Source organism: Letharia lupina, assembly GCF_014066315.1.
Source record: "Letharia lupina isolate WasteWater1 chromosome Unknown contig_3, whole genome shotgun sequence".
NCBI classification, from domain to species: Eukaryota; Fungi; Ascomycota; class Lecanoromycetes; order Lecanorales; family Parmeliaceae; genus Letharia; species Letharia lupina.
The window spans coordinates 1,015,995-1,030,757 of NW_023502972.1; the positions used below are offsets into that span (position 1 = coordinate 1,015,995).

Below are 14,763 nucleotides of genomic sequence, written 5' to 3' on the forward strand. Positions count from 1 at the left end.
TCGAATTTTAGGATATTGCATTAGTGGCATTAGTAGGTAACATCGAGTAAAGGTGTTTAGCGCCAGCTTACTATGCCTGCTTATAATACAAACTCGTTTTTGAGGGATTGAACTCCAGATTCTTCTTCGAAACCCCCTTTTCCAAGAAGTATAAGCTTCAGATCCTCGGCAATTTGCATGTTATTGATCTAAGCTTCAGAGCTTTGCACGCTTCTACAGACACAAAGACTTTCTTCAATATGGCCACTGCTATTGCTCTCTATACGTTTCTTGCTGGTTGCACCATCGCCTTGGTCGCACGCTGGATCACAAGTCATGCTACGGAGGATAGGGGTACTCTTTCAGTATCCCAGAAAGATCCATTCTGGGGTCTCGATATCGTCTATCAAAGATTGTTCAAATTCGACAAGACGCATATCAACCAAAACTGGGAGGCCCAGTTCAAAAAGAATGGCGACACTTTCCGAAGTAGACCTTTTGGCCAGACCGAAATTTTCACGACATCCCCAAAGATCATTGAATCAGTACACTCAAAAGATTTCGGGTCCTTTGGAGTAGAGGCTTTTAGAAGAAAGGCTATATCCCCACTCGTTGGTCCAGGAATTGTGAGCGCTGATGGCGAGGAATGGAAGATCGCTCGCAAATTGATCTCTCCAGCTTTCGTCCTGCCGCATGGTCCAAATTTACGCTTCTTCGATCTCCATGTATCGAGACTTCTCGAAAGGCTTCCTCTTGACGGCTCCACGGTCGACTTGCAACCGCTTTTCCATATGCTGTCTCTCGATGCGTCTACAGAATTCATCTTCGGAGAATCTTTCAACTCTCTGGGACCTAATGGCATGTCCATTGAAAGACAAAAATTTCTAGATGCGTTCAACTACGCAATCACGGGCATTGATAAGAGACTCTGGCTACGGTCTTGGAACCCTTTCATCCGTAACAAGAGATTCTGGCATTGCTGCGCGATTGCGCAAGCCCACTTTGACAAAGCGGTTGAGACATGTGCTCTTCAGCGTAGTTCGAGATATGCCGATGAACTCAAGGATCCAGTGTTGGTTCATGAGCTACTTGAGCAGACTGACGATCGACTATTTATACGACATCAATTGATGAATACTTTTCTACCTAGCCATGACTCAATTGGTGTCCTCCTTACCAATGTTTTTTTTGTGCTCGCTCGTCAGCCTATGGTTTGGTTCAAGCTGCAAGAGGAAGTTACTTCCATTGGGGACTCAGAGTTGAATGCATCGGATCTCAAGAAGCTCATTTACCTCCAGGCCGTTATACAAGAGACTCTCCGTCTCTACCCCAGTCTCGGTATGCGGGAGCGCGTTGCCCTTCGAGACACAACGTTGTCGCGCTCCGAGGCTGAGAACACCCCTCTTCTTGTCAGAAAGGGAGACGTGATTATGATTAGCTCCTACGCTCTGCAACGCCGAAAAGACCTTTGGGGTGCCGATGCAGATGAATTCCGTCCTGAGCGGTTCCTCGACGCGAAGCTAGAACCGTGGACAATCATATCGTTTGGGGCAGGACCACGTGCATGTCCAGGACAACGTATCGGAATTTTTCAGGTGGCGTACACCATTGTCAGGATACTACGGACATACACAGGAATCGAGAATCGAGATCCAGTGATGGGGTTCGAAGAGCTACAGCAACTAGCAAGCAGAAGTAGGAATGGTACAAAGGTTGCTTTGATTCCAGCTAAGGGCATGGCCATTTAAGGCTTTGCAGGAATCGAAGGGCATCTTGCCGATTAGTCCCCCAACTCGTGGAAAGTGTCGTGCTGCGCAATCTCTAGGAAAGAACACCGCCAGTGGAGAGCGTGCATGGAATCACGCGAGGGTCAGCAAATATCGCTTGTAGTTTTTCTTGAAATCGCAAACTTGGTCTTTGATCTGAGCCTGTAGAAGAACGTTTATGACTACAATTTGTGACATGCCAGACAACAAAGATCACCTGTTCTCGAAGATGCTGACTCATTCCATAGCGTTATGCACTAGTGTATTGTTACCTGACCTTTCACAAAATTCAAAATGATGCTTTGGCTACTCTGGCTTACTTGATAAGCATAACAATTTGTATTCTCAGCTTTATCTCTCTCAATCATCTAACACATGCCCGAGTCCCGCTAAGAAACGATATATGGAGCTGGAATCAGAGCGGTTCCTATCTGCAAGTGTCGAGAACCTCCCCCGCAAGAGACTGTGCGAAAGGGGGCCAAGCTTTTCTCCTTTGCTGGAGTTACCCTATACAGAAGAACCTTGACTATACACCTTTCACTAGTGTTGTTGTATACTGCTCTTAGCTATATTCTCATCCATGTCAATTGCAAAGCATGCAAGTGGGTACCCGCGAACGGTATGCTAACGTCGACTATCTTACTACTTGTGGATTCGCTTATCTGTCCTAGCAATCGATGGTTTATCGACCTTGCACAATGCACAGACTCAGGAGCTCTACAACAGCAGTAAATACGCCGGCCATCCCCTCGACCCCAACGTGGACGAAGCATGGCGCCTATTGCTGCGACCTATGGACATCCGCGTCACGGCGGCAGAGCTAGCTAGAAACAATCGTACATCTGTACAATTACCTAGAGACAGGGGATATCTGGCATGGTTAGGTGTTTTCCACGAGTTGCATTGCTTGGTAAGATTTATTGCAGACTGGTCTTAAATTCGCTTACAAAATAATGCAGAAATTGCTGCGGCAATGGAAATACAAAGAGCAATACTTTCCAAATATGACATCTGCGCAAGCGTACGACATGGATAGCCATACGGGTATGATGCCTACTACTACTCGCAACATGAGTCGCACTTACGAAATTCTAGATCACTGTCTAGATCGCATCAGAGCTACGATCATTTGCCATCCAGACATTGCGTCACTCACAACATTCTTCTGGGGCAGCGGTACAAAGCCGACAGTTGACGGAACTAAGACATTGCACTCATGTGTTGATTGGGACGTACTAATGGACTCGATAATGGGCCGAGCTGTAAGCTCAGAGGAGGTTGACACTCTAGTCAACCCTTCATTATAGTACAACTATCACAAGATCAGGTAACATTCTCCCTCCTACGTTCCATTCTGCCCTTCTCTCTCATACTACGCGGTCAGCCAACATAAGGACTAGGTCTGCCACATATCGACTAAATGGGTGAGTTGATTCCAGTCCTGGCACTGGTGCTGGATCCCAAATCCGTGCACCCCCCTTAATGTTGGGTCCTGAATTTCAACAGTAGTATCCGTGTGGCACATTAAGGTCTGACGGAGTAGGTCCAGGCAATGTCGAATATGCGAAGGAGAAATCTTTCCCTCAAAGTCGGAATCTGTCACCCCAGAACCTTCAGTCGCCATCTTGTGCACCGACCAGTAACCCTGACGAATACTGTTCTGTCCAAAAGTGTTAGAACAATTTTCTAAAGAAACGTTACACGATGACATACTAGGCAATGAAGCTGGTGATAGACAGAGAATGTCGAGCGCTGCGGCGCCACCACTGGGTGGCTAAACCATGTCCCACGAGGTGGCAACATCTCGCTCCATGCCTGATCTGTTTTGGTTGTGGAAGCCTCTGCAAATGTTCGGTTGTACCGAAAGACTTCTAAGATCGTATTGACTGTCCGATTGTTGTCAAATAAAATTTTGGCCAGCGTCGACGGGGAACATATTGGGACTCACGCTTGATGCCTGAGGGTGACACATGTTCAGAATCTGCAATTTTTCCTACGTGAAACCCCACAGCAGCAACTAGACTGGTCCAAAATACAAGTATCACCACTAGAGCGACTAGGCTGAGGCACCGATTCTTATTATCAGGATATCGATGGCCTTGAACTGCAGCGTATGCTGCTTTTCCACTACAAGGTAGTACCGAAAACATCTTGATTTTTAAAACAAAACGGTACGCGTTTTGAAATTGCTGTCGTCTACTGAAGCAGTTGCTTGAGAATATTGGGGGAACTGTGTTTGACCCTGAAAATTGAAGAGTCATCCGCAGACCCCGCTCATATATGGTCTGACGTGGCTTGCAGCTAGGCTGTCATGCAGAAGTAAGACGGCATTTGCTGGGCTTGGTACTGTTGTCGATCCCAATGGCTTAACTCAGCCAAATACAGGTGTTTCGTCCGATTGCAGAACGCAAGGGCGCATCATCAAGCGGCATCTTACCGTGGCTTGCGTGCACGGGACGGAGTATAGGTATCCGAGTATCTACGCTTGCCGTCAGCCGCTTACCTTTAGGCTTCCGCAATGTAGGTATCCAAAGAGTGCTCAGTGATGATGCAGGTTCTTGTCAGATTGATACTAATAAATTTCAATTTCCCCGCTCCCCCCAAAAGCCGAGAACTAATTGTATTTTTCGCTGGAGGCCTCATATTATCGAATTCCCGAGTAGTCTTGATAACTCGCCTTGTGGCCTTCCATTTGGATTGCTGTTAAGTCAAAGACCATGATTTACGATACTACAGAAGCAATAGCGCTTGAGTGCTTCGGCATTGCTCAAAGAAACCTCCCGAGCAAAAATAGAGCAAGAACAGGAAATAAAGCAACCACGACCCCAGCAGCAGCATTGGTGTCGAGAACAATGTTAACGAAAACACATGAAGCTCCCGGAGCGAGTGTCTACGAAAATTCAGAGATTCGGGCCATAGAGCAACTCATTTCTGCGAGATCCGAGAACATAGGCCATACATCGGAGAAAGCAGGAGAAAGTCGAGATTCTACCGGGTGATACGATGGAGTTCCTTGAACTGCTAGAAACGACGGGTGTAAGTGAGAAAACGCTATTGTTGGATTGCGAAAAGCTAAAGACTTATAGTCATAAAGGATATGGCGTCGAATACTCAGACGGGTCGTATGCTTCTTGGAAGCAGAGTTTACTGGGTTAGAGGCAATTGTTGTGCATCATCTATTCATCTCTTCCCTGAGTTTCCAGGCCTATAGTCAAACCTTGGGAGACTGGATGGCAGTTGTTCCACTAGCCCCTCTATCTAGTCACGTCTTGTCTATGAATGTGCGGTTCTCGGAGGTGTAACATGCGCACAGTTCAGACAACACAAATGTATCTTAATAGTTGTAGCAAAGTAACTCCGTCTCCGTTCTAATCACTTTTGAAATCTGGATGCTCGGAGCAAGATAACCTAGGTCGAGGGATTTGGTCACATGTGAATAGATGGTCTCATCCGTTATAGCGGTCGAATCACTCGTGTATCTGATTTGGGGGGTCTCTTTGTTGCCAGATCCACCATAGCCTATCAAGCTGAGTGTGATGAAGGAAAAACACGGGGTCTGTAGGGATGATCAGCTACTGTCGCCCTTGGAACCCAGCATTTGAGATGCGCACCGTTGGGAGCCGTCACACGATAGAAGTCACCGCGTATGGTGAGCGGAATAGCATCGTGAGCATCAAGCTCAAGTCGATATGAGAATGTAGCGTAATTGGTTGCATTCAACACATTTTCAAGTACCTCTGGTTGGAGTTTCTTCGCAGTGTTTTGGGCTGTGGACTCTCTGACATCAAAACCACGGGACAGACAGTGTGGCTGGCTTTCGCGACCATAGTAGAGTACTTTGAGGTTTGCAAACGGGCCATCGGTAACACAATGACCATAGGCAACGGATTTTGTATCACTTGCATTGCCGTTACCACCGAAGCCGCGGTCCCCGCTCAGAATGGGTGACTGTTTAATATCTTCCCAATCCAAGCCCCAGTCCCAGTACCTGTGGCTATGACTTAGCGATAGTCAAGGTCCCTCGTGTTGAGTATGGAACGTTACATACGCTAGATGACCCCGATAACCACATTCTTCCTTCAGCGCAGTCTCGTAGACATGTAGAAAATATCGGTGCCAAGGAAGAAAGTCACCCGTCCTATGCGCTATCTGCGAGGTTAATGACGAGGTGTCGGAATGTAGACTGCGCAAGATTGAGGGCGTACAATTATTGCCATTGCGAGTATGGACCCACGGGAAGTCATCATACAAGGAATGGTCAAGGCCAATCTTAGACGGTCGCGTTCGGAGACAATGAACAGCTGAGAAGTATCGCTCTTGCTCCGGTTGACTCAAAGTCCGCCACTCCCTGCGAACTGTAGGCTTCAAGCACGACACTGATGCTTTATCGAAGTCCTCTGCCAGGTCTTCTGTGAGGACCGAACTGTTACTGTGGAAAATAACGAACGCAAGAACCGACAACATAAAGACAAAGATGATCGTCAGAACTTGACCATATGAACATTGTCGCTTCTCACTAGAAAGGAAATACATTATCCTCTTTCCTTTGACTTGAGACTTCTCTTCATTTGTTAAGCTGAGAAGAGGTGAACTCTGCGCCTAGAATGTGTAATGTAAAAAACGTTCAACACTAAGGCGTAATACACGTAAGCGCCCTTGTTTTCCGTATACCATCCGTACAGCTCTCCACGTAGAGTACAGTCCGTCGGATTTGGCTGGGATTCGCGATCACGAGAGTAATCTATGCGCGCTTTTTAAAGTGTGATGCACTTTGTTGAAGCGTACGTATCATGTTTTCACAGCAACTCCGCAACGAACGGCCTCGACTACCTTGTTAGTGAAGGATCTGAAGAAGGTTTTTGGCAATGCAGATCAAAGCTGCTGTGCCTTCAAAGTAGCTCTGCATCCGACGGCGCCGACTACTTCAAGGGGTAAGAACGTGATGAGTCGTTTACAAATCCTCGTCAAGGCTGCTGTTTTTTTTTTCCGGAACGGGCTTGTACCCAATTTATATGAATATAGTGCGACTGACAGTCTATCGTACCGAAGTGGAAGATGTTGGCAATTAATAGGCTACGCCGAATACAATTAGAGCTAGGGCTATATATAACTACTATGTAAATAGATTACGTATATATAATAGATAGATTATAAGAAAAGAACTTTATATAAGTAGATATAGATCTAATATAAATATAAAAAGTCGCTTATTAAATTATTAGAGATTTATTCTCTTCGAGTTATTCGATTTCGATTTATAGTCTATAATAAATTAGATTACTTTAGAGATTATATCTTAGCTTTTCAGACGTATTAGTTTTATATATACGTTAAATAAATTAATTACTTTAATATATTTAAATTATAACTATTTAATTATAGCTCTTAATTATATTATAGCTAAGAATTATAAGTTATAATTAATAACTATAAATTATTAAAATTAATACTCTCTCTTTATTTAATTATTAGAAAGATAAAGATAATAAAGTAAATAGTTAATATTACTTTTCGAAAAAATCTTTATAAAGAAAGTAGAGAAAGTAGAGAAATAACGTAAACTTTTAATATAGCTTTTTAATTTATTCTCTCGAGATACGTAATAATTCTTATATATAATATAATTATTTCGAGAAAATATATTTAGATCTTATATAATATCGAATTTTCTTAATAGCGATCTTCTAATTAATTAAATAGCTATATATCTTAAATAGCTCTTTATATTATTTAAATAGCTTCTTATTAAATAATTTAATAAGAATATCTATTATTATTTAAATTATAGATATATAATTTATAATAATTATCTTATTCTTAATTAATTAATAAATATAATAATATTAAATATCGATATATTTAGCTTTTTAATAATATTTAAAATTCTTTATAAGATTAATAATTCTCTTATTATTATTAAATAATATTATAAGACTTTTATTTAATATTTAAAAACGAACTTCTTATAGCTATTATATAGTCTATATAATAATTTCATCTTCTTTTATTAAGATTATATATTTAGCTTCTATTATTATTTTTAACTATATTATATATATATATTATTTATATATATAGTAAAGCGAATTTATAAATAAACTTATAATCTCTCTAACTATTATCGTATATTAAATTCGCGAATTTATTTAATATTTTTAATTTCTTAATAGCGTAATTCTAAGAATATTATACTTTATATATACTTAAATACTTAATTTAAAATATTTATATAGCGAATAAAAGAACTATAGTAGAATTAACTAAGCTTTTCTATAACGATAACTAAATTAATTCGAGTACTAGTTATAAAAAATATAAGATTTTCTATTTACTTTTAATATTATAGTTAACCTATATATTCTTTCTCTAATTAATTTAATTTAATTAATTTATATCTATTAATAGAGATATAAATAAGAGTTATTTAACTTATTAAATACTCTTTAAATATCTTTTTAACGTATTATATTTATTCGATAGTTAAGATATAAGATTTTTAATTATAATAAATTTAAATATCGAGAATATAATTAATTAGATTTACTTCGATAATATTAAATTCTTTATAAATTTAATACTTAATATAATGTATAATACTTAATATATTAAAAATTAATAGAAAAATGATTTATATAAAGTATTATAATTATTATTTTCTTTAATAATATTTAAATAAAGATATAGCTATTAGCTATAGTAATTATAAATCTTATTTTCTTAATAATATACTTAAATTTCTTATTCTAGATATAGATTAATTACTTAAAATTATATAATTCTTTTTTAAAAAGTAATACTTTATTTTTAATATTAATTATTAATAGATAGTCTAATAATAAAATTATACAGACTTTTTATAAAGGTCGCTAATAAGATAAGTATTATTAATATTTATTTATTTTATTAGAAGATTTATTATTACTATATATAATAAAGATAAATATAAGAAATCAAATTATAAAGTAGAGATAAAGATCTTATAAAAGTCGATATTTTTTACTTATAAAAACTCTCTAGTAATAAATCTAGCTTTAAATTCATAAATAATTTTATTATTATTATATTTTAATTTAAAAAATCTATTTATAAATAATTAGATATTTATTAATTCATAAATTAGCAAGTTTTTAAATTTCTTTAATAATTAAAGCGATAATTTTCTTAATAATAGCTTACTTTTATTCGTAGATATTTAATTTATAAATAGTCTTTTAATAAATAAAAGCTTAATTATAATATTTATAAGCTTTATCTTATTCTTTATATCGAAGTTATTATTAAACTTATAAAGATTATAATCTAGCTTTTTAATTTAAGATTATTATATAAGATAGCGATTTAATATATAAAATATTACTTAATATAATTAGAGAAATTAGAGATAGATATAAATATAATTAATTAACTAATATTAATTTTAAATACTATTTCTTAATTTTTTTTTATTGTTATTTAAAATATTAAAAGTTTTTTTAACTTCGAGAAGATTTAATAAAGATTTCGATTTAATTTAATCTACGTTTAAACTACTTCATTTCGAATCTCTACTATTATTTATATTTTCTAAGAAATTAATAGAAACTTCTCTCTCTATTTAAGAATCTTATATATTTTTAATTTTTTCGATTTATAATAACGATATAGTATTCGATATAAATCTTCTATAATTTCTTTTATTATTATTATTACTAGATATAATCTTAATATAACTCTAAATAAAGAAATTATTAAAGTTATTACTATTTTAAATAATAAAGATAATATATATTTATATAGAGTTATAAATTATTAAGAATAAAGTTTAAATTATTAGTTAAACTTTCTTACGATTTTTATAAAAATATATATTTATAAATTAATTAAATTAATTATTTTAAGAGTTTTAAATTCGATATTAAGTGAATAAATAATAATTAATATATATATTCTAATAAGTTATAGTATATAACTTATTTTTTTATTTTTCTTTTAATAAATAATTTAAGTATAGATAATTTAAGATTTTTTTATAACTTAGATTTAATTTTTTATTAAATTATAATTTATAAGATAATTTACTCTCTCTACTATTATATAATAATCTATTCTTTAAATAATTTATATAGACTATAGTCTTTAATTAAAAGCTTATAAATAAATATAATTAATTAAATATAAATTTTATAATATTATTTTAATATAGAATATAGATTACCATAAATTATATAGTAATATCTTATTTTTTAAATATATTCTTAATTAACTTATATTCTTATATTATATTAATTCTAACTAATACTACTTCTCTTACTTTAATTATTTTATTAATTATAATTATATCTCTAAAAATAAAGATATAGATCTATTTTTTTAATATAATAAACTTAAGATTTAATTAATTAATAGTCTTATTAATAAAAGATATATATTATTTATCATTCTCTATAATACTAATTACGAGATATAATTTTTAGAAGTTAATATATATTTAAGCTTTTAATAGTATTTTCTTTAATCTAAAATTCTTATTAATCTATTAAATTATTTTTATAAAGTTATATATATTATATTAAAATTCTTTTAATAATTTTATTTTCTCTATATCTCTTATATAGAGATATAGATTCTTTAAATAATACGCTTTAATATAACTTAATTATTAATATATTAATTGAAAATAATTAATTTATTCTACTTATTTTATAAATATAAATATACTTTTAATAGAAGATCTCGACTCTCTAGAAGCGAATACTTTATTAAATATTAATTTAATTAATTAATATAAGCTATTTCTTATATAACTTCTTATTATTATCTTATCTATAAATATATTAATAATTTTAATATATAGATTTTCGAATTATATCTTAAAATTCTTTTAATCTAATATTATAATAGATAGTAGATTATTATTTATTTCTAAAATATATAGAGTATCTATTATAATCTATATATAATTATCTATATAAATTCGAATAATTTCTTTATCTATTACTATTAACTCGCCTTAATTATCGAATTTTACTTTTTTTAAATAAGACTATAAGTTAATAAATAGTTTCTTATTTAATATTATATAATAAGTTACTTCGAAGTCTATTAGATAGCTACTATTCTCTAAAAAAATTATTATTATAAAGAAATTATTTATAGATTCTAGTTTTTCTCTAATTATTTATAAGCTTTTCTTTTAATTATATATATCGCTTATATCGCTAATATTATTATCGCTATTTAATTTATTTATTATTATTATAATATAATCTAAGTATTCTTATCTATTATCTTTAAATATCTTTAAATTTTTTAATCGATTCTTTAATTTATAATTTTATCTATCTAAATTCTTCGCTCTATAATTCTTATTCTTTTTATTCTTTTTATTTAAATACTCTTTTTTATAATATTCGATTTCTCTACAGCTATAATATTCTATCTTATCTATATTTCTAAGAGACTTTTAGTCTAACTAGTTATTCTATCTATTATATATAGATAAATCTTTATACTTAATCTATCTATCTTATTTTATAATTATTTTCATAATAAAATTCTTATTAATTCTTAAATTATATTTAATAATATTAAACTTACTTTTCTAATAAGTATTTATAATTATTATTATTATAATAAGATTATATAATATATAGACTAGATTTAAATCTATAACTTCGTTTTATAAATTTTATAAATCTATTATTATTTAATCGATCGTTTAATTTACTAATTTAATATATTTAAGAAATTTCTATAATATAATAGAGAGATATTCTTTATTACTTATTTTATAAATTTAATAAAGCTTATTTTATATAGATTTAAAAGTAATAAGATAAATAATATAACTTTTCTAATTTCGATTAACGTTATTTCTAATTAATATAATAATTTATCTATTTAAAATAATCTATTATTTAATTAACTCTCTATCGAATTATATAAATATTAATAGATTCTCTAATACTATTTTAAAGATATTCTATCTCTTAAGAAATTCTTAATAATTTTAAATTTATAGATAATAGTTTAAGTTCTTTAAAACTATTATTCTAATATATAATTTACTAATAAGTTTCTTATTTAGTTTTTTTAATAAATTAACTATTAATAAATTATTTAAATCGAATAGAAGATTCTTCTCTCTCTCTTCTCTCTCTCTTGTTTTATCTTTTAAATAAAAAAATCTTTTATTAATAACGCTATCTATTTAGCGAATAAATAATTTTAACTTTTAACTTATTATAGCTCTATTCTCGAGTATTCTTTAATAAAATTCTTAGAATAATTATATTCTCTAATATATAGAGAAGCTATAGTAGTAATAAATAGATATAGTAAAAGATTAAACTCTCGATTAATAATTAATTAAGCTTATAATCTATAAATAAATAATTAATTATATTTAATATAATTAGAGTTAGAGTTATATATAACTATTATATAAATAAATTATATATATATAATAGATAGAATTTAAGAAAAAAACTTTATATAAGTAAATATAAATTTAATATAAATATAAAAGTCGCTTATTAAATTATTAGAGATTTATTTCTTCGAGTTATTCGATTTTAACTTATAGCTTATAGTAAATTAAATAGCTTCGAGAATTATATCTTAATCTTCTAGATATATTAATTCTATATATACGCTAAGTAAATTAATTATTCTAATATACTATAGCTATGATTATATAACTATAGCCCTTAATTATATTATAACTAATGACTATAAGCCGTAGCTAATGGCTATAAGCCGTCAAAACCAACAGAAGATCCGAAGCCTACACTATGAGGCTAGTGCTTCTCCTTTTGTAAGATGTGATGCATGACAACAGTTTTCTGGGCGATGCTGTAGGAAATGAGCTGCATTAGAATGTATGTACACGCATAAGGTCCATTAATGCTCTCCACTCTTTCCAACATTGGGAATCCACTCGGTGCATGACTCTAAGCTTGAGTAGGTAGGTACGTTACTAGGGAAGGTGCGCTACGACTGGTGCCCTCGTGCAGTAACACAGCGGATACGCGTTTCTCCAGGGCTTGCACATTGACAGGAGCTTATCGCGTAGGTTCCATGGATGGTGCTGTGAAAGATAAACCAACAACTGATCCTGTCATCATGCATGTTTAGCGCAAAATATCAATCCCAGAGTACCTCAGACCATTAGGATATAAAATAACCGCAAGCCTTTCACATAGTAAAATTCGTTACTGTTCTATCCTCTCGCGATAATATTGAGACAAGAACGAAGATACGGATCCCTGAAATCACCAAGGCCTGGTTTCACCATGAGGTTCTCGCCCATGATTCTCAGTACGCTGGTTGTGGGATATGCATTGGGAGCACCAATGAGCTCATCAAAAGGCGAGTCCTACTCCACTACCTCCCATCTACCCTGGCTAATTTTGCAAGCAGCTGCGGGGATACGCAGCCTGCAACCTGGTGAGGATGAAATCTGGTTGAAAATGAGATCCATCGTGTGCTAATTGAATCGTGACTGGAGTAGCTAGGGACATTTCGCCAAAGACCCGGAGCGCTGAACTAGAACCCGACGAGAACATGGTTTACAGCGAGTACAAAGCCAGTCGCAGCACCGAGACTCGAGCCACAGAGGCAAAGGATCAAGATGATGAGGTGCTATACACAGAATACAGCCCCGAAGGAACCAAGCCTGTTGGCGACCGTCAGACCTGAATCTAGGATGGAGGGTAATGGTTGAAGTTGAGATGCAGAATAAGAAGGATTACATACACGTTCGTTAGCTATTCAAACCGAACTCTAGTTCGATAGATACATGGAAGCACAATATGTGAGCTGGGAACGCACTGAAATCCATAAAGCAGAGATTCCTAGACTGATTCCCACCCTTTGGCTCTCGTGGTGAGCTCACCAAACAAGCCCTCTACACTACAGTCAACGTGTTACGTTCCTAGCAGTTCCTAGCCTAGCGTGACTTGGCGTGTCGCTATTTACTTTAATTTCGTTCCTTTATAGCTTGAGAGAATCAATCAACTACTACTATACCAAGAAACACCTTTCTTTTATATATAAAACTACTTTCTCGAAGAATATATTTACTTCTTATACTTGTAATCTTAATATTTAATAGTAACATCGACTTTTCTATATTAACGTATTATTTTTTACTATTTTATATTAGAGATTATTTATTACGAATTAATTCTTTATACTCGATATATCTTTCTAATTAGATCTTAGCGCGTCTCTTCTTCGTATATATATATTTATAGATTATATAGATTAATAGAATAACTTTATATTATATATAATATTAAGAACTATTTCTTAATATTATTCTTATATTAAGAAGTTTTTTTCTATTAGAATAATACTTTTTATATTAAAAAATATTCTTTTCTTTAAATTAAAGAATCTACTTTTTTAAAGAAAATCTATTTCTTTATTATAGAAAAGTTATTATTATATATCTATAACGATTTATTATTTATTTACTTCTTACTTAAAAGAATTTTTTTCTTTATAAAATTTATTTCTTTAGAGTTATTTATCTTTTTTTCTTTATAAAAATATATAAAAACTTTAAATCTCAAGCTCTTATACTCTAAAATTCCTTCTCGAGTTTTATATAAAGTATTAAATTTCTAATATTAATTTACTTCTAAAATTAATCTAAATTTATTATTTTTTTAAAAAAAGATTTTTTTTTAAAAGAAAGAATTACTATAAGAGCTATTTAATTTCTTCTACTTTTTTAAATAGCTTTTTTTCTTTTAAAAAACCTTATTTTTTACTTTTAATACTTTCTTTTCTTTTTAATAAGATTTTTTTTTTTTTTTTTTTTTTATAATAGAGTATAACTATTTATAATTAACGAGTAAAGGCTTATAAATTAAATTAATAATCATTTTTTTTAATTAGAGCTATCGAGTAAATTTTAATAAGCGATCTTTAATAAGCGATATCTGAATTTCTTACTTTTAAATATCTATAAGACTAAATTTAATAAAACTTTTTTTATCTAAAAGTCTATATTACGTTCTATAATTTAAAT

At 32.2% G+C, this 14,763-nt stretch overlaps 4 protein-coding genes across 4 annotated transcripts; 3 read left to right on the forward strand and 1 right to left on the reverse strand.

The window, feature by feature from the left end:
- Positions 1–239: 239 nt before the first annotated feature.
- On the forward strand, positions 240–1,763 carry HO133_007184 (uncharacterized protein; the record flags this gene model as incomplete). Its single annotated transcript, XM_037298077.1, has 2 exons — positions 240–1,674; positions 1,738–1,763. The coding sequence occupies 2 exons, from the start codon at positions 240–242 to the stop codon at positions 1,761–1,763; spliced, it is 1,461 nt and encodes a 486-aa protein (XP_037156712.1).
- Positions 1,764–2,325: 562 nt separating this feature from the next.
- HO133_007185 (uncharacterized protein) lies at positions 2,326–3,052 on the forward strand (the record flags this gene model as incomplete). The annotated part of the gene is given in 3 exon segments (XM_037298078.1): positions 2,326–2,364; positions 2,452–2,655; positions 2,672–3,052. The coding sequence occupies 3 exon segments, from the start codon at positions 2,326–2,328 to the stop codon at positions 3,050–3,052; spliced, it is 624 nt and encodes a 207-aa protein (XP_037156713.1).
- Positions 3,053–5,079: 2,027 nt separating this feature from the next.
- Positions 5,080–5,962, reverse strand: HO133_007186 (uncharacterized protein; the record flags this gene model as incomplete). The annotated part of the gene is made up of 3 exons (XM_037298079.1): positions 5,080–5,264; positions 5,357–5,693; positions 5,951–5,962. The coding sequence occupies 3 exons, from the start codon at positions 5,960–5,962 to the stop codon at positions 5,080–5,082; spliced, it is 534 nt and encodes a 177-aa protein (XP_037156714.1).
- A 7,056-nt stretch (positions 5,963–13,018) lies between these two features.
- Positions 13,019–13,424, forward strand: HO133_007187 (uncharacterized protein; the record flags this gene model as incomplete). The annotated part of the gene is made up of 2 exons (XM_037298080.1): positions 13,019–13,172; positions 13,237–13,424. 2 exons carry the CDS (start codon positions 13,019–13,021, stop codon positions 13,422–13,424), a joined length of 342 nt encoding a protein of 113 aa, XP_037156715.1.
- Between the last annotated feature and the right edge of the window lie 1,339 nt (positions 13,425–14,763).